The sequence below is a fragment of the Rhipicephalus microplus genome, chromosome 4 (assembly GCF_043290135.1).
Source record: "Rhipicephalus microplus isolate Deutch F79 chromosome 4, USDA_Rmic, whole genome shotgun sequence".
NCBI lineage: Eukaryota > Metazoa > Arthropoda > Arachnida > Ixodida > Ixodidae > Rhipicephalus > Rhipicephalus microplus.
The window spans coordinates 14,950,293-14,969,494 of record NC_134703.1 but is presented as its reverse complement, the minus strand read 5'-3'; the positions used below and the strand labels follow the sequence as shown (position 1 = coordinate 14,969,494).

General features: G+C 42.9%; 1 protein-coding gene across 1 annotated transcript in view; it reads left to right on the top strand.

The window, feature by feature from the left end:
* The window catches only part of LOC119171641 (uncharacterized), a 199,392-nt gene extending 181,700 nt beyond the window's left edge, over positions 1–17,692 (top strand). The window contains exons 2-7 of the mRNA XM_037422429.2: positions 5,291–7,440; positions 7,926–7,993; positions 9,760–9,917; positions 11,094–11,224; positions 12,245–12,454; positions 16,701–17,692. Coding sequence (XP_037278326.2) covers positions 5,291–7,440; positions 7,926–7,993; positions 9,760–9,917; positions 11,094–11,224; positions 12,245–12,454; positions 16,701–17,267 — 3,284 coding nt within the window. The 3' untranslated portion in view covers positions 17,268–17,692. The remainder of the gene's footprint in view (positions 1–5,290; positions 7,441–7,925; positions 7,994–9,759; positions 9,918–11,093; positions 11,225–12,244; positions 12,455–16,700) is intronic.
* Positions 17,693–19,202: the final 1,510 nt, after the last annotated feature.

The following is a 19,202-nucleotide window of genomic DNA, read 5'->3' as shown; positions in this document are numbered from 1 at the left end:
CATCTTTAGTATTTTTTGTTTTGCATCAAGATACAAAAATTATGCATATCTTGGCCTTGTTTATTGATCTGCGTAATTAATCTCTGCTTTATGTTGCAACAGGAGTGACCGAAATTCCGACATGCTCTGAAAAAAAGAAAACTAGGTATTAAAAAAATAGAATACAAGGAGGGAAAGACAACAGATGAAAAAAGGAGAAGAAAAATACCTACATGCAAAACAATCTTAGCTTTTGATTATTGTCATTATTGCGATGTTATCAGGTTACTCTTTGGTCGTATGCCTGCAATCTGTTTTTATTCTTATACAAGCTAGCTGTACAGTGGAGCCTGCTTTGGCTTGAGCGTGTGTTGTAATTCATGATCAATTCTGTGCAACTTTCTTACTGGACTGCGCAACGTGGTAAAACACTCGATAGCAGCCAACTATGACTTACGAAATTGCTTAGCTAAGTGTACTAGTTATATTATTCTTGGGTTGTAGTTTGAGAGCAAGCTGATGTAGCACAAAAAACGCGATCAAAGATAAGTGCTGATTTTAAACAGAGGTGCTTGATTAACATAATCGGCAACCTCGTATAAAAACACAGGCAAATTAAAGGTCCCCCAATTTTCAAGGCTGACGTGAATACAATGCCGGCTTGTTCCCAAAGAGTACAAAACGTTACATGATGAGAAGGAAAAAGTAGCTGTCGAGAAGTAATCAAAGACGCGTAGAAAACCCTGTACCACGATAAATCTGTATGCAAATCACATTATGACTCAACGAGGTAGCACCAGTTGGAGATTCCATGAGCACAACTTTGTCGACTACCACTGTATGCACCCGGTAAACTTACTCAGACTTTCATGCTCCCCACATTGCCTTTATTACCCCTCCCCAAACAAAAAATAGTCTCCATCGTTTTCAGTCGATAGTTACATAAAGCTTTGCGTTAACAAACGAAAATACGCACGTGCATCGTCATTATAAAAAAATACTAGTTTCATGACTATACTGATGATCTGGCAGCTTAACACAGTCATCGTTTCAAGTAGAGCGATGTTCATTGTTTCAAAGTACCGCAGACCTGGAAGATGGTCTGCACAAGTGCTCTTGTACTGCCCTTGTATTTGTAAAGCTGTATAACACTCAGTGTAAGTGCTCTCATTTGTTGAGGCCTTCTTGCCGTCAAGTACTGAAGACGCCACGCGCAGTACTTCCCCATGAGGGATTCGTAACAGCTTAATTCGGTAAAGCGTTCTACTAGATGGTATCTAAGAATATAGCAACGGCTGTCTTGAAAGAAATCCAACCTACTGTTTCTTGCGTTCGCAATACGCACTTCCAGACACTGAACAATACAACAGTAAGTTGTTCATAGGGGGTCGTTTGAGTGCAAATAAGAATTGCAGACTGGGAGATAACTTGGAATTTTCTCTTGTGCTTCTAGAGCAGCGAACACGTCTCTTTTCTAGTTTTATTTTTAATAAATATAAATTGCTTTCAGGTGTTCCAGACACAGATTTCGCAAAAGTGCACCCAAGCAGCCAAGCTTCTACGTCGTCTGTCTGCAACACTATAAATTTATTCATTAAAAAGTTTGTTGTAAGCTTATTACAATCTTATATATCAGAATATTGTGTAATATAATGCGTATATGCAGCAGACTCCAAGATGATGTACCTTGGTTTCTGAACCTTGGTTTTATAAGCGAACGGAATGAAAACGTTATTAATGAAAACTGAGTATGCGTGATATCGCATACTCAGTTTTGAAACCAATTGGCAGGCGAAACGGCACTTCGGAATCGTCTTCGACATAATGAAGTCCCCGACGGTATTACATTTTAGTACGGAGTCAGGCTGTGTTTTCTATCATTACAAGAAAAATTCGGAGTATGTTTGCCTAATAAAGTACCTCGATGGCAGTGTTAAATACTATGGCAGTGTACTCGAAAATGCTATCGCTATACTTTAAACCAGCCTTGTGTTGCTGCATTTCCCACATATTTCTAGGATTGCCTTCCATGTTATAGTTAATGAAAACTATGTTACGAAGTGTATCTTTACTTTAACGCTTTAACGTTCACGAAAATAATGGTGTCGTTCGCCAACTTGCTTAGAATAGTAATCTTGTTAAGGACAAACTGATAATTTTGATTAAGTTCTAAGAACAGGTTGCGGTTGTTGCGCTCTTCCATGCAATAAAAATATGGTAATTTTGTACTACGTATGTATTTCTTTTTCACCATGACAATAATTTGTTATATAGATTACATTTTTATGTCTCGCCAAATTCACTGAGCTTTTTACTTCGAAGTTTTTGTTACTGTCTGGCTTGTTTCGCTAATATTGTCTGAAATTACTATTGGCATTTTTAGAAGCTTCCTTAGCGTAATCGCTTTCTGATATTCGTGAGACGTAAATGTTATTTTGCGACTTGTGGAATTTAACTAGTATCGTGAATGGGAATACCCGATACAAAAGGACGAATGAATGATTGTTGATATTTTTTAAAGCGACCTTTTTAGACACCTCTTTAAGGCTGTTTTGTTTTAAAACTTGTTTTTAAATTAGATAAGCGTTTGTCACCTCCATGCTTGGCAATTAGGTTTTAATCAGCCACATAGTTTATATTATGACCAGTTTTTCTAGTTCCCCAATTATAGACTCTCGCGTGGTAAATACAAAATTTGAATTTTTCACCTTAAACGTTTTGGTGACTCTATTACGAATGGGGAAAATATAAGGACTTGCAGGGCGTTACAAAACTGGGTTACTTTTTTCTGACTTCCTTTGCCTCATTTTATTTAATGTTACATTAAAGATGCCCCAGTGCAATTAATTTACTTTCACCCAGATGCGATAGAATAATTATTAAGGGTAAGCCCCTGTACTGCAAAAAAAAAAAACGTCAAAAACTATGCGGGTGGTTAAAGTTCAATCCCAAGAGAAAGATAGTTTTGATATATTTTCTTCTCACCCTACTAAGTAGATAAGTGTCTGTGAGAGCATTTTGGCCATTGTTGATATTGTAAACGATAGTATTGCTACGTTGATGACAAAAAAGGGACAGAGATCCTGAAAGAACATCTTTAGATGATTGGTGGGTTTCCGTCAGTGATTGTTTTTGCATATCATATTGTCGGCAGACGCATAAAAAGCCGTCAAGAGTTTCGAAAATATCCAATTTTTCGCAATTCGAACTATTTGCATGGTGTTCACGGCTTATACATCACTGATCCAAAGCCACACTTAATTTTATTCTGTTTAGCAAGCTTGCATTACACTTTTCTTTGGTGAGTTGAATTCTTACTTGCATATCTAGATCAAACTTGTGAAATATGACTTGCTATGATTATAAGGTGACGGCAACCGATGTGCTTTATTATTTCGTGCATATTTGCGCTATGGTGTTGGCGTCTGGTCGAGAAAATAGGTTGGAAAAATGCGGTCTATCGCTCATTGTGCAATGGAACGAGAATTTCATTGATAAATAATCAAAGTAGAAATACAGGCTTATGGGAACATACAGGCGTTCAATGAATGTATGATTGAAATGTCTAGGTGACTCACTTCGCTGCAAAAATATTTGTACAATACAGATTGACACTAACGATCTGTGTTAGAACAACGAGCCTGGACAGAGAACGAATGTCATAGTGAGAAGACCGACAAGTCCATTATTGTCTACATGCACACGATTCAACAGATCCTTTTGATGTCATTGCGGCAAAACTTGTCTTCATTACTCCAAGGATGACTTTCTTGAAATGGTGCATTTATGCATACTAGACATAAATGTAAACGCGCAGTGGATGCGTTGGAGTTCGTAATATATGTCGTTGCTTCTCCTGACAGTGTTGTTGAAAGATTGCTCACTATGTATAAACTCACACGTTCTAAGAGAGCGCAAAAACGCTCACACTAAGGAAATCCACGATATGCCGGGAAATCGCCAATATGAAAAAAAAATACAATTCACTGAAGATCGCTATCAGAAACAAATAACCGCATTACGGGGGTGTATTTAGGTGTTTTTTGTTTGTAATATTCAAGAATAATACTTTTCCTTTTTGCGTAATGCGCTATAGCTTTCCAAGCAGGCCATTCCCTCCAGAAACGGTGTTTTGGCAAAGGCGAGGCCGGGCCGGCTATCGGTCTCTGGCATCCTTCCTCCTATTATTGTACAAAGTGCGTGCTCGTTTTCTTGGCATCGAAACAAGATAAAGTGCAAAAAAAGAAAGCATTAAAGACTGCGCTTCACAAAGCGTTCTGAGAGGGAATGTTTTGAAATTCTTGTCCGCCCGTCTCTATGGGAACGAAGCAGTAGGGGTCACAGACATTGATTGTCCATAGTTCACGCCGCCAAACGGCCAGGCTTTTCTTTAGCTACTCCATTCACGTTTCAATGGCTTGATGTCATAGGGGCCCGCAAATAATGCTGAGTGTGAACGAATAGGCTAGCTTCTATTCTATATTATATTGCTGTATTTTTTGGCCGTTTGTTTCTTCGTATGGAACATAAAATAAAGCTTTGCCGGTATTCTTACGTTTGAGAGTACAGACAACAAGAAAGTGACAATTTTTCAGTGTTTATATGCACACTGCTGAAAGAGGTGTGTACAACGGTATGCTGGAGCAGGGGGAGCTTATAATTTACAACAAGAGACAGAGAAGAGTAAAGCCGGCAGTTTAACCAGATATTGAGATCCGGTTTGCTGTCCAGCACTGCGGTTGGAAAATAGGAGCAGTAAAGGGAGTGTAGAAAGAAAGAGAGGAAAAAAAAAACATGTGCACGGAATAGAAAACCAAAAACACACACACACACTCACACACACATGCAGGAAAGGCGTTCAGGCTATAACAGTTCAGAAAAGCGGGTCGATCGCAAAAAGCGCAGTAGAGCTTGTAGGGCCTTCTTTTGTGACAAAGTTCGCACCGAAACTACATGGCACAGTTGAAGCTCTCGCAGACACAAGAGCATGCAAGGTGGAGAAATACTTTTCTGCAGAAATTGTGATTTAATTTTCAACACACTTAGGACTACGCAAAGACGAACAAAAAAGACAATATCAAGAAGTAATATCATTTAACAAAAAAAATCATACAGGTCCGGATACTTCATGTGTTTTCCTAATAAGCTTCAGTGAATCAGAGAGGTTATTTTGTGAAATATTGTAGGATAAACTATGGCTCGACAATGTTTTTGAAAACTGATTTATCCACCAAATATTTAGGTTGCCAAAGAAATTCTGAAAACATCGTGGTAATCATGAATCTCTTTTTATTTCTTCTTGTTATTCCAGGATCAGCTGACGGGGAGCCGAGTGCTAGTTCTCAGAAGGACATGGTGCAGAGTAGGACCGAAAAGTCAAGCAGGACTAATGTTACGAACGAAGACACAACAATCGTTCCTGCGACATCTTCGAACAACGCTCCCTCCATAGTTGTGACCGAACAAGCCACCCAAAACTCCACAAGCATAGAGAACGAGAGTGTGAGCACTGCAGTCGCTGTCGACGCCTTGACGACGTTGCCTCAAAAGGCGTCCACTGCCGCTACTATGGCTCAAGGCGCCGATCACAAGTTGCCTACAGCCACTTCCGAGAGTGGAGATGAATCAACTCCTGTGACTACAGTCCAGAATTTTTCGTCCAACGCCACAGCTCAGAGAAGCGGCAGAACTCAAAATTCTTTTCATGAAGACCTCCCTAGTCAAGCCGTCAATGATGCTGCAGTAACCGGAAGTAGTAGTTCACCAACGACACAGAAAATTGTCACCTCCGCAATCGAACCCACAGTTTCCGCGATGGCGCAGTCCTCTGCTCGACAAGAGAGGGCGACAACGCTGCTAGAAATGAAAGAAGTCACAACGTCACTACGAACATTGACCAAACAGCACGAAACATCTTCAAACCCAACAGTGGCTCCTAAACTAAGTGACGCACATTTTGAGACAAAAACAACCTCATCTTCAGTCACTGCTCAAGATACAGCCACGGCAAAGCAGGTAACACCGTTGCCGCCACGAGAGGTTGTTAGAAACACTTCGTCGTCCCTTCTCAGTCACCCAGCTCCTGCCGTCGCAGCGATGACGAACATATCAGAGGGAGAAGAAGTAAGCATCACTGTGATACCCGAGCAAGAAGAACAAGAACCTCAAAACGAGCCTGCTTCTACACGACATGTAAATACAAAGAACGTAAAACTCACAGAAGCCCGAGTAAATTCTGAACGTGAAGAGAGCTTGGCGTCGGCGAGTACTACTACGACAGTGCGAAGCCAGATCTTCTCTTACGTGAACTACACAGATGAAGACGATGCGGTCGAGATAATGCACGAAAAGTCGGTGGAGCAGTCCAACGAGACAGAAAAGCCAACTAATCTGAAAACCATTGACTTTCATGAATACTCGACGAAAGAAACACACCAGTCCATTCTATCTCCACACCCAGTGGTATCTCAAACTATACAACCAGAAGTTCCGCCCGCTTTGGGTGTGCCGGAGAGTGTGACGCTACATTCCATTCCTGTGTTGCCTGTCAACTTGACTGGTCTGAACAGTTCTACTTCAATTGTGGTGAGTGTCTCTTTTTCCGATGATGATAAGGAAGCCTTTGCGGCAGCCAAAGATAGTGTATCTTTGCCCACGTCGAATTCAGAAGCTCCTTTGCCATCAGACTTGCAGAACATTGTTTCGAACCAAGGTATAAGTTTTCCAGAAATAGGGAGAAACTCTACCACAGCAAAAAGTTCGAATGGTTCTGGACATATTTCAGTTTTTCGACCGAGCGCCCCGCAGCACCGCAAATTCAGTCCTCCTACCCGAAGAACCACGGCTGCTCCATCAGGTACTACGCCCAACGTCGTAGTCGCTAAACACCAGCACCTTGGTCGCGCTGGACTTAACTTGCCGACGCGCAAAACCACCCCCGGTGCACCGGGTTCTGCTACGCATAAGCCACACATTGGTCGCGGTGGAACTCGCGCTCCGTTCGGCATCATCGGTAGTACGCGCCGCACGACGCTGGGCACGAAGGCCACGATCCGCCCACTGACCAAGATCTTCGACCGCGCGCGCACGCGGCCACACACAAAGGCGACCACACCACGTCCCAACCGGGGTCCTCGAATGCGCATCACGACCGGGAAGCCGACGCGAAAGGGCTTCCCCATCGGACCGAAACCGACGTCAGGCAACGAGACGAACTTTGACCTGGACGCGTACACGCGCCTCCTGCACGTCACCCGACGTCCACCACGTCCTCCGGAGCCGACGTGGCGCACGACGTTCTTCAACCTCACCGATCCGACACCGGCGCCCAACGAAGTCGAGGCACCCGTCATACGCGTGGCTGGCATCGCGAAGATCGTCGAGGGATGGGAATGGTCGCCACTGCTCGGTGACCATAACACGCACGAGTACAGATACTTGTCCTACACCATCAGGCGAATGGTCAGTATCCGATTTGAGCCATTTATTTTTGAAACCAACAAACACACTTTGTAGATTCGTTTTGCGAACATCCAGGAAAGTTTAACATCGCCACTACATATTCTTTTTTTATAAATTACCCAGAGGGCACACTACAAGATAGGGAGCTCGATGACATGCGTAGTTCTCGCGTACAAACATTATAAAGACAGGATATGGGTGAAAGGTGTCCTTGCACAAAACGAATGTTGCCGGTTAATCAATTGCAATGGACAAATTATTGTTCGTAGACCATCAGTACGAAAATTCTATGCCTTTTTGGTAATTTTCATTGTTAAATTGGAAGGATAGGCCGAGTAATCGTGAATAAGTAGGTCAAGTAAGCGTCTAGATTTTCACCTGAATTGAAAATGAATATTTTGTTTGAATTTTCAGCCACATGCTTTAAGACAAACGTCCAACATACACCTAATCTATTTCTGCCCTTACTTTATTTCTTTATACAGCTCACCTCAATTTTCCGCAAGACCACTGAAGGGAGATACTTCTATCGAGTAGACATCGATGGATTCAGGTGAGAAGCGAAATAAGTGAAGCTATGTGTTACGAGTTTCAAAGACAATTGAAAATGAATGAGAATGAGGTTGCGAGGAAGGCTGAACATTGTGATCTGCGAAGTCAACCTTGGAGTCGTAACTTCGTACCTACACTTAGAATAAAGTGACACACTGGAACAAGCCTACATGTAAGTCTGCTCACAAATAGGCAGCGTTCTTGTTACCCTCAAAAATGTTGTTCGGGTGCTTGCCACTAACCGGCCGATATTACGCGACAGCACAAGGAAGCAGTTCGAGGAATGAGTACATGGTGACTCAAAACGTTGTAACCCTGGCAGGCGAATCCGCTCAGAGTGCTTAAAACGGTTGCGAATGAAATGAATTCATCAGTCGCAGCTAAAATGGGATCCTAGTATACGATGGTTGATGAACGTCCTAAACTGACGTTACTGGGACTGCCAAAAAAAAAAAGCTTTTTTTACCATATTTTATAGCCTGTGTTTTCGGCAAGCCCTCATTGAAGTCCGCCTTGATGATTTGCCTTAGCCTTTTTTTTCGTTTAGAATGCAGCACGAATCTCTTCACAAGGCAGTTTAAGTTTTCGCCTTGAGTGTAGTCTTTTTCCGATCAATCGTCGTGTGATACAGACAAAATTTAGTTTTGTTCGATCAATATTGCCATTTCTCAACGATATCATTGGCCTTTGCGCTTTATACTCACCCCGATCTTACGTATTTCGGCACGTAAATGAAACTTTCATTTGTGAAGGGGTTCCGTCAACAATGTCGTGTGTGTCGCAGGCCCACTTTTTACATCAACCCAGTTTTGTCAGCCAGAGAAGGGAAGTTTCCTTTACTTTACTTAATCATCGGCTTCTTTGTAAAGCTACTTTTCAGATCCATCCAGAGTTATCAAGCACTTTATCAGCAATTCCATTTTCTTCTGTTCTATCTTTAAAGTTGTTGCAGCCTTCCTGCCTCTCATATCAATTTCTCGGCCTTTACATCGCTCGTCGTGTTCTCTCTCTTTCTTTTTTCTTACTGATACCCTTTATTTTCTCTCTTTTCTCTCTTTTTAAATTCTCTGTTTTACTGATACTCTTTATTTTGATGATTTGAAGTTTATGCTCAACAAATAGCGTTAAGCATAGTAATCTGTTCATTATGCCACAATTCAGCATACGCAGAATTCGGATATTCGTATCATTTTAGGTGTTATAATCAAACTTCACACAACTTTATTTGATCAATGCTCTGTATGTTAAATGTCTTTGTTAGACCATATTCTTTTGGGGAGGAGGAGGAGGCTGCAGGTGGCAGGGAACCCATGCGCTGTGTGTTTGATCTTGTGGCTGGGGGACGGGGTACGGATTTACATTTGTGCCAACCCTGGGACTGTCCTTGCTTTTGTCACGGGCAAACATTAACGGCGAGGCCATGCTGTGTTGACGTAAGTACGATGGAACTAATGCCGTGTCTTCGTGACATAAAGCGCGTATTGATAAAGAAACCTGATACTTACCTTACGTTTCTCACAAATTTCTATACCATCTACACACGTTTTAGAAGCAGAAAGGAGGTAACAGGATAAATGTCACTACTAGATTGGATGTAAATACCAGTCTACGTTGTTTATGATACCCACAAAAGGCATGAAACCGATGACAAAAACGCGAGAAAGAGGTGAGGTTGGTCTGTGAATACGGGCCCCCACGTTCCTACCAGCCAAGTTTTTCACACTCCTAACATCTTATGCACCCTAACGTACACGTATCTGCTTGCAGCCCCGGGAGTGTTATCGTGGACTACTTCGTCTTGTTCTACCAGAGAGGTGGGCCCGTGGACCCTATGGAGCTCGCTTCAGCCTTCAATTCCCAGCTTGGCGTCAATGGATCTTTGGGCGAGGATTTCTTCTTGGACCCAACTTATACCCAGTTTGAGGGTGTGTGCTTTGTTTCCGAAGAGGATATGTAGAGATGGCCGACACACTCAATGTCTTTTAGGGGACAGACTCGCTGTTTACCTATAGTCCGATACGACCTAGGATGTCAGGAAATGCCCCGCCAAGATGGCTCAAACGAAACTGCTTCCACGACTGAAGTACTCCGGCTAATTACATTGGTCTGGACCGAGTGCTCATTGGTACAGACACATTCATTCTTCTTTGAGGAGGACACTATGCTGAAGGCTGACATCTCAAGTTGTAGCTCACTTTGAGAACGTTCAATGCGAAAATACGGTAACTAGGAACACCGGAAGAAGTTCATTTATATCACGTTATCAAGAAATATTTATAGAAGCACTTTGTACTTCACGTTCTCATCTTCTTTTGAATAAAACAGCTACTGTGAGCTGACTGTAAAAAATAAAAAAAACATGAAATATTCCTTAAAGTATGCCGTTAACACTCGTATATAAATAAAAGCCGATGGTAACTCTATACTGATCTGTTTTTGGATCACACCTGAAGATTATGTTTATCAAATACACAAAAGCACAAAATTGGTAAAAAATATTTGAGATCAGCACATGGTAGCACTAGCTGGCATTGACGGGTGCTAATCAATGCTGGTAGCATGTCAGTAAATACGGGAAGCGTGGAAACACAGACGCTAAGAACAGTGCGAGACAACCCGGAAGCCGAAAAAAAACGTGAGTACTGACTATGTGCGCATTTTATCATGCAAAATTTTATCCAGGACGAGTTCATAAGGCTTACGTAACAATACATTCGAGTAAGTGTTTCGAGTGTATATATTGTCAATATAGATTAGTTTACATCAACATTAGGTAGTTCTGATACGAAATTCAACAAATTAATTTGCAAGGAAGCATCTATCACTATCACTGTCTCTATGTGTGCGGTATCTCCTCTGTTTAAGGTGAGATCCAACCTGGATGAATGTAAGCGAATGCTGTAAAAATGCGAGCACAACTATATGCCGCACATAGGGTGTGCAGTGATGCGTGTGTTCAAATCTGATTTAGAGCCATCTACCACGAAAAGTTTTCTACAGTAACCGTGCTACTGTGGGAAGCTGTGTGAGTGTGAAATGTTATAATAATCAGAAGAGCGTTCGCTTTGAGCGTCATTGCCGTCCGTTACATTGCTTCGCAGTGGTGGGCCTGGTGCGTCCAAAGCCGCTGGCTTCGTCATCTGCCGAGCCTCCGGTGCCGCAGTGGGCCATCGCCGTCATTGTGATCGCCACGGCGTCGCTAATCTTCATTGTTCTCTTTGGAGCTGTCACGGTGAGTGCAGGCGGGGGACGACTGTCGTGAATCCCTCCAAGGGAAACTGGGATGCGCACGTGACATAAGATTTTCGAAGTGCGCTTATTTGTTTCTGAGGCACGTGAAGAATGGTAGGTTCCTGTAGTGGACAGTGTGCTTCGCGCCCGCGAAATACGATCACACAGAGAAGCTCAGAATTCATGGCTGTCCGATAAATGAACGTCTTTTTGTGTTGAGCCTTATGCTTCCGCACTCCGCAGAACTATATAATTGAAAACAGTTAATATAGTGTACATTTTGTCTTAATAATATTTTACCAGACAGCTTCTCTGCGCTGTTTTAAATAGCAGCTTTAGTTGGTAGAAATAAAGTCCAGCTTAGAAAATGATTTTTAAACCCTAGTTTCGGTCAGAGTGGTTCACAGTAATTATGGTTTCATTATTGATAAAATTATTATTATTATTATTATTACTCTTCTTCTTCTTCTTCTTCTTCTTCTTCTTCTTCTTCTTCTTCTTCTTCTTCTTCTTCTTCTTCTTCTTCTTCTTCTTCTTCTTCTTCTTCTTCTTCTTCTTCTTCTTCTTCTTCTTCTTCTTATTATTATTATTATTATTATTATTATTATTATTAATATTGTTGTTGTTGTTGTTGCTGTTGTTGTTGCTGTTGTTGTTGCTGCTATTGTTGTTGTGATACTCGTACATGCAAGGACTTTGAGGAAATAACGTGGAAACTATTTGACCGCTACCAACTGTATAAAGGGACACATTGACTGTTTCGGAAAGGGAAAACATAAAAAAATAAAATAGGAGAAAAAAACAGAAAGTACAAAATAGGGAAACACGATGGATCTTGCTTCAATGCGTTCTTGTTTAGCCTGTTTCGTTTGCACCAGCATAACAAATTTTTCTGTGACCCGGAATTTGGTTTAAGTAAGTGCTGACCAACATGGTATTCGGAAGTTGCGTAATTCTTCAGTCATTAGCCATTCAAAGAATACCATATCTGACGCATCCGTGTTTCTTTTTGTGGCCTCAGATTTACGGTCGTACAGCGGAGCGGCGCAAGTACAGCAACCGGTTGCAGGACGATGACTTGGAGAATGTGACGCCGTCTCCTAGCAAAGACTGGGAGAGCAAGCTGGCCGCATCGTACGAGAACTTCGCTGCCGACAGCGTGTACGACACAGAGGACTTGCACTCGCCCCCGCCCTCTCACGATCCGTTCCAGTACGACGACCGGTACAAGGTAATCACTCTTTCAGATGCGGGAAGACACAGGAGTTCACCAAGTGAATTGACTGCCTGTTTGTGTTCAAGCGCGTGCTGATTGGATAGAGCTCGCGAGACGGCGCACCAGCCCCAGTTGTCACCACACAGCCTTAAAGGGTGACCACCGAATCGTGGTTTTCAGTGAAAAGTAATGTTAGAGGGTCTATTGTACCTTTTCAGATGTGAAGACTTGCTGTAAGATAATGTTTCATTGAAAAGTGTGCCCTAAAACTCGCCGGAAATTAACCACACCTACCGCCGGCAACCGCCTTCTTTCCATGGCATGTGTGACGTCATGCGCTTCAGGTAGTGGAGCCGTCGTCTTCTACTTATGTTTTTCCGCTGCAAATCGTCCAATATTAAGTGACAAGCGGAATGAAACTCAAATAGCTTCATTTTAATGCGCAGTTGCCCACGAAACAAATCGTTGACCGTAATACAGAGGCTCGCAAAGCAGGGCGCTTGTTATGTCGTGGCTCACGAGTGCGCTGCTGTTGTCAGACTCCAGAGCAGCTCTCGTGTTTTTCAAAACATTCAATATAAGTAAAAACTCGACCAAGTGCACTTGAACCTCGCCAGATTGTTTGTGGAAATCAAGTATTAACTCACATGACATAGATTATAAGCGAAAATTGGATGGCATGGCTCCTCAGCGAGAAGTGCGAAAGACATGCACCGTGTCTATAGGCGTGTGCAGGGTGGAGGAGTGGGCATCGATGCACTTTAGGTGGCGATTTGGAGGGTGGTTCAAAGTTTTCTCGCAACGCGTTTCCTCCTTAATGTTGGTTGACTTCCCGAAAGAACAAGCTTCGGCATGGGTGCTAAAACGAATATTAAGCGATCACATGCTTCTCATGACTGATAACAGAACGGACAGCCAGTGTACTTGGTCTTGAGTCAAAATGTACTAAATTGTACGCCGCAGAATAGATGACGAAAGAGGGAGCACACACGGAAAACTCTCAACAGAAGGTTTTTGTGATACAGGTGAGAACGTGTACCGACATGCGCAACAAAATTGATTAATAACTCAGGAGAATAGCAACACAAGTACCGCAATCTCTTTGTGACCTTTCATTATAGTAACAAATTCAATTTCTGTGTCATTTGAAGAGTACTGGGTGATCCGCTTCGCTTTGTTTTTCTTAATACGGTTCGTCTCTACGATTAGGTTTTCGTTCGTGTCATTGTATCTATCAAGCCCCTCTTTCATTTTAAAATGGTAACTTACATTGATGTGGCGTGCTACGAGCAACCAATTTTGATGAGCGCTCATTGTATTCAAACTTCCTCTTATACCTCGTCGTCTAACGTTGGCGCATCTTTCAGTTTGCACAATATAACTATTGCTGCAGGACAGGTGAACCATGTACAATACTTCTATTGCGCACAGGATGAAGTAGCTTCTGTGTTTCACAACAGGCAAAATCCTCTATTGCCTTACCGTCAGCTCATTTCTAAGCGGTTAAAGATTAGTTGACTGCATTTTTCGTATGGTCATGTACAGAGACAGTGTAAAACAGTAATTGTGCTCAAATTTAAAGAGTGCACAAGGCAGGGTTTTTAAGATTATGTACTCACTAGTTGCTGAGAGAAAGTTACGAGGGGAATCAAACTGTCTTGTAAGCTGGAAGACCATGAGAAAGGTAGGGGATACCTCATAGCCCCACTACCCTACATTCACTAGCTGGCGCATAACGTTAAAAATAACGCTTCTAGATATATGATATGAAAGTGGCTTTAAAGAGGCCCTGATACGCTTCTTTTAAGTAACCATGGAATGACTTCACTCGAAAAGCTGAGTGCCTCACGAATTCAACGTCGCAAAAATTATAAGAATCTGTCCAGTGCGAGTGGAGTTACACAGGTTTATCGCATCCTGCAATTGCATTCTCTCTTCTCTCGTCCCGACGAAAGCGCTGGAAGCTAAGCAGGGAGGAATGGCAGGGCCACAGAAAAACGCTCATGTGCCTTGTGGCCTTGAGCACTTTTTTCTTTCTTTTTTTTTCTTCGAATGTGCCGCTTTTCGGTGTGATCGCGCGCGCACGCATGGACAAGTCGCGGCCTTTTCCTGCGATCTCTCTAAAGAGCGAGCCCGCCATGTTCAAATCAGCCAATGGCTCATAGATGGGTACTTCACGTGTGATTTTTGGGCATGTTCCGCCATTTGTCGAAAGAAGAGAAAGCAATTTTTAGCTGACTTTGATAATTTATTGTGAATTCCTGACCACGTGCTGATCTATAATATTTGGCTTGCGTGTTGTCGGGAGCCTCTACTACCGATCGGCAGCGTTTTCTGACTATGCTCGAAAATGTTGCAGGGTCCCTTTAATGACTCTTAAGAAGCTGGGCAACATATGCATGAGCGTGAAGCACGGCAGACGGCAAGACCGAAAAGAAAGGTGAATGCGATGTGTACCACACAAGGGCCTTCATCCTGTGTGCAACAGGAGTAGTGTACATGATTCCTCTGTCCTGCGGGAATAGTTATATTCTGCAGCCTGCAAGTTGCGCGAATGTTAGTCTACGAGGACACCAAAGGAAGAGCGAAAAGAATGAGCGCTTACCAAACTTAGTTGCTCATTGCACAGCGCGTCAACCTAAGCCACTTTTTAACATGACGGTGAGGCTGGATAGACACAATGACACAAACAAAAGACTAATCCTGGGGACGAACTATATTAACAAAACAGAGGGAAGCGCATCAGCCGGCCCTCTTTCTGCTTAAGTGATAAAAAATTGAATTTCCGAATGCCTTGCACAGGCGGTAAACAGATCATGCTCGTTTATTTTGCTAATAATCAATTTCTTTTACGCATGCTGCCACACATTCACGCCTGTATCGTATGCTATGAAGCTTCAGTTGAGTTTCAAAGCTCTGCGTGTGTCCTTCTTTGGTCGAGATGTGAGACGCTGTAGTGGAGGGTTCCGGAAATTTCGCCCAGCTGGGGTTTTATAGTGTGCACCCAAATCGGATCAAACAGGTCTACAGCATTTTCACCTTCATCGAAAATGCCGTTTGTGTTTCTACGTTTTTCGGCCTGTACTTTGCGCAGACCAATTCATAACATTATAAATTGTGTGACGAGTTTATTTTGATCTGCGGCGTTATAGCGTCAAAATTGTATGAGAACTGTTCCCTGAGTGCAAAATCAGTGGCTGTGGGCCGCCATTATCGTCAAAGACCTGCATGGCCACTACCCTTCACATTAAAATCTGACGGAATGTTCAGACAGAATATATGGGGGGACGGGACGGACCTAGTGTCTTCCTCAAGTGCTCTCTTCACCGCACCGTTCCGTGCTCATGCGTGGGACCATGTCTCTGATCAGACTTGCTGTGGGGAAGCATTGGCGCCTCTCATAACGCATAACTTGAACTGAGCGGAAACGAAATGTGCGCACGAGTTGGAGCTCATCACAATAAAATTAGTTGTTGGCCTAGTGTGTTCTACGTGTTTGAAATTTAAAACTTGTGCAAAATAAGGGGATGTTCAGAAGTGAAGGTACAGGGACAAGCGGAAACCCAGACTACGAGAGAAAAATGCAAACTCACACAGAAATGCGAGTTCGTGCTTTTTCTCTGTACCCTCACTTGTGAGCATGTCTTTTCGCTGAGCCACCTTTTCATATCAAGCTGATCACGGTATACCTGGTGGTGGCCAGAGGGCCCAGGAAAGTTACAAGAGCCCTTGCATAGAGCGTCAGTGGCTATGCTGTGCCAAGGACAGATTGTTCTTTAATTCTGCCGTGGTGTCTATGAATCTATATGGAGTGACCTTACGCGAACCAAAACCAAATTTCTTAATCATAGTCAAAACACTTCTACCACTTTTCTGCACTTGCTGCCGCTACACTTCCTGCCTAATTTTCCAGTATACCCCGTGAAATTGTTTCGTGTTTTGCGTTGTGGCATATAATCTGCGTGTTACCTGCTATACTTCATGTGCAGTGTTAATGTTACTTTCTTAATTTTGATCTTTGCTTTTCATGCAGGCATGGTAGGAGGATATTGAGGTAATGCTCTTCTTTCAGTATATGTAGATACTGTTAATGCCAGAAATATTGAATTGAGATGTCTAAATATGTCAGCCTATTGTTTTCGATATTTGGTTTTTTTTTTGCTGCAGACTTTGTGTGGCTTCTCAGTGTATGGAATTAAGGATCCTTTCGTGCTACCTGTTGATTAGAGTATTGCGTTTTTTGCTTTTGTTTTCAATATAGCGGAAGCAATATCAAGTGCAGCTTCAGCTCGAATACCAGCAAAAACAGCTAGAGAAGGAACAGGAAGAACAACAAAAGCAGCGGTATCAGCAACATTGGTGGAAGCATCAAAAGCAGTGCCAGAAACAGCAGACACACGAACAAGAACTTGAACAGCAGCAAAAACAGTGGTATCAGCAGCATTGGTGGCAGCGTCACAAGCAGCACGATCGAGGGGAGGCACCAGAACGGTGGCACGAGCAACTAAAACAGCAGCAGCACAAGCAGAGGCACGAGCAGCACTGGTGGCAACGCCTACCATCAACATTGGAGCAGCACTGGCGGCAGCGTCAGAAAGAGAAAAAGCTTCAAAAGCAGCAGCAGCAACAACACCGCGAACAGCAACAGCAGCAAAGGCAGCAACAGCAGCAACCACATACAGATAGCGAGCAAGTCGAGCAACTCAGGTGTGAACTAGAAAAGAAGGCCGCCATTGAAGCAACTCTCAACGCGCAGGATACGTGGCGCAACAAGTGGGGCGTTCTGGTCAACAAGCTACCACTGCATGCACGTGACACCGCCTTCTGAGCAGACACGCACGTGCACATTTGTACAGGCTCAACACAGTCACTGTAGGCAGATGGCGTCAACTGCACCATTTGGAAAACTCCACGCCAGTGCATCGTACGGGTTATTTCTGCCTCATCTAAAAGAACATGAAACAAGAAATGTGAAAGTGACTCGATATACTGGCTTAGGTCAGTGTTTGTGTATTCTACAAGCTTACATTGTGCTTCGCGCGCGACCGAGGCGGATCTCAGAGACCACACAGAAATAAGCGCATGGTACAGATCTTCTCAGCTAGGTGCTGCGAAGATTACATCTCTAAAAAAGACATGATATTCTTACCGCTAATTCAATTATTATTTACTAACTGTTATTCCAGTTAATTGAATTTTCTCTTAGGTAATCATATGATCCTATATCATGTGTATCCAATATAGCATTCAACTTCAACCTAAACTAAAGCTTTCGTACCACTTTAGATTTTAAAACCGATTTTCCGAATATTCGGAAAACCAGAATTGAGTGCTCAACTGGAAGTGCACGGAAGAGAAAAAATGCGTGCCTCGTAGCTTGTGCCACTAGAAATAAGAAACTGCTTAACAGGAAATCGGAAATGCCCCCCCCCCCCCCCACACGTGGTACCTATATTTCTCTAATGCACGAATGACACGCTCTTCTGTGAATCCTCAGGTTTCTTTAAATGTGTTGGGCTCGTAACCTCGAAGCAATGCGTGGAAGCGAATCTTTTCAAGTGTTGCGGTTGAAGAGCTCTCCTCACTGAGGTCACTCTAGTCCTCACCGCGCACTCTACGCCATTAGTACCGTTTGTCGCAACTAGCTCCAGAGAGCTGCTGTTTGTTCCTACCCCGAGGCGGCGCCACCGTTGCTCTTGTCGCCAGCCTTATCCACACATGGAGCCTAGCGCTGCCGTACTACTTTACGGCCAGTAATTAACCGACAAGACTTCGCCGTGAAGATGCAGTAATTGTTTCGCTTGTCACACTAAAGGCAACAGAGATGAGCCGAACAAAGAATAAACATAAATATATTATGGCGGGTGTTCTCGCCTGATGTAGCTATTATAAATTCACTACTTTACTTCATGTTATCTTATTATCTGGTAGTGTAAGTTTTTTCTGGATAGCTTGTACCACCTGTAACAATAAGAATGTGGTATTTTAGCTTTGTTGAAATGATGGAAACATGTGTTAAAAATTTTTGTGATTGATCTAGCCAGCAGCACGATGTTTCAAAATGTTTTGTGTGTCTACATTATTATGTATAGTTGCTTCGTTAGAGCTTACTGCACTGTTATCTAATGTACCTGTTCGGAAAACTTGATTAATAGCGAGCAACCAACTCTGCTAATAGAAAAAACAAATCTATACTTTACCTCGAGAAAAGCCCCGCTTTGAAAGAAATCGCTTGGGTCGACGCTGTCGTACCTTGCCGGAAAGTCTTCGGCAACCTCTTGAATCAACCTATTCTTTCAAATGCCTGCTAGCAGGTGGCATTTTCTTATTAGAGTGTTGTCACACGTCCAGGCGGGTTCGTAGACAATGGGGGAAAATGACTCCACTGTGAGGCCCGAAGTTGTAGAGTTTAATAAAAGAGTTGCAACGCCTCGTGAAATTTTAAATAACTGTGAGGCCTTTCCAACTGTATTCGAAGCTCCGTTATTATCAAGCAGGTACCGACTAAACTCCTGATATACCTGTATTTTGTCAAATAATGTACTTTTGGTCTGGCAGCATGAATGTATCACAAAAGTAGATAAAGCGTGCTTGCACGAACGAAAGAGAAAATGCCGAAACAGCACAAACCCTGTCTGGTTTGCTGCTCATCTCTTTGCTTTAATGTCTGTGTTTGTGCACTTCGTCTTTCTCAAAAAAAAAAAATTCTTGCGTACCATCTGAACTTTCGGTAATCTTAAACAGAAACACGCTTATTCATAAA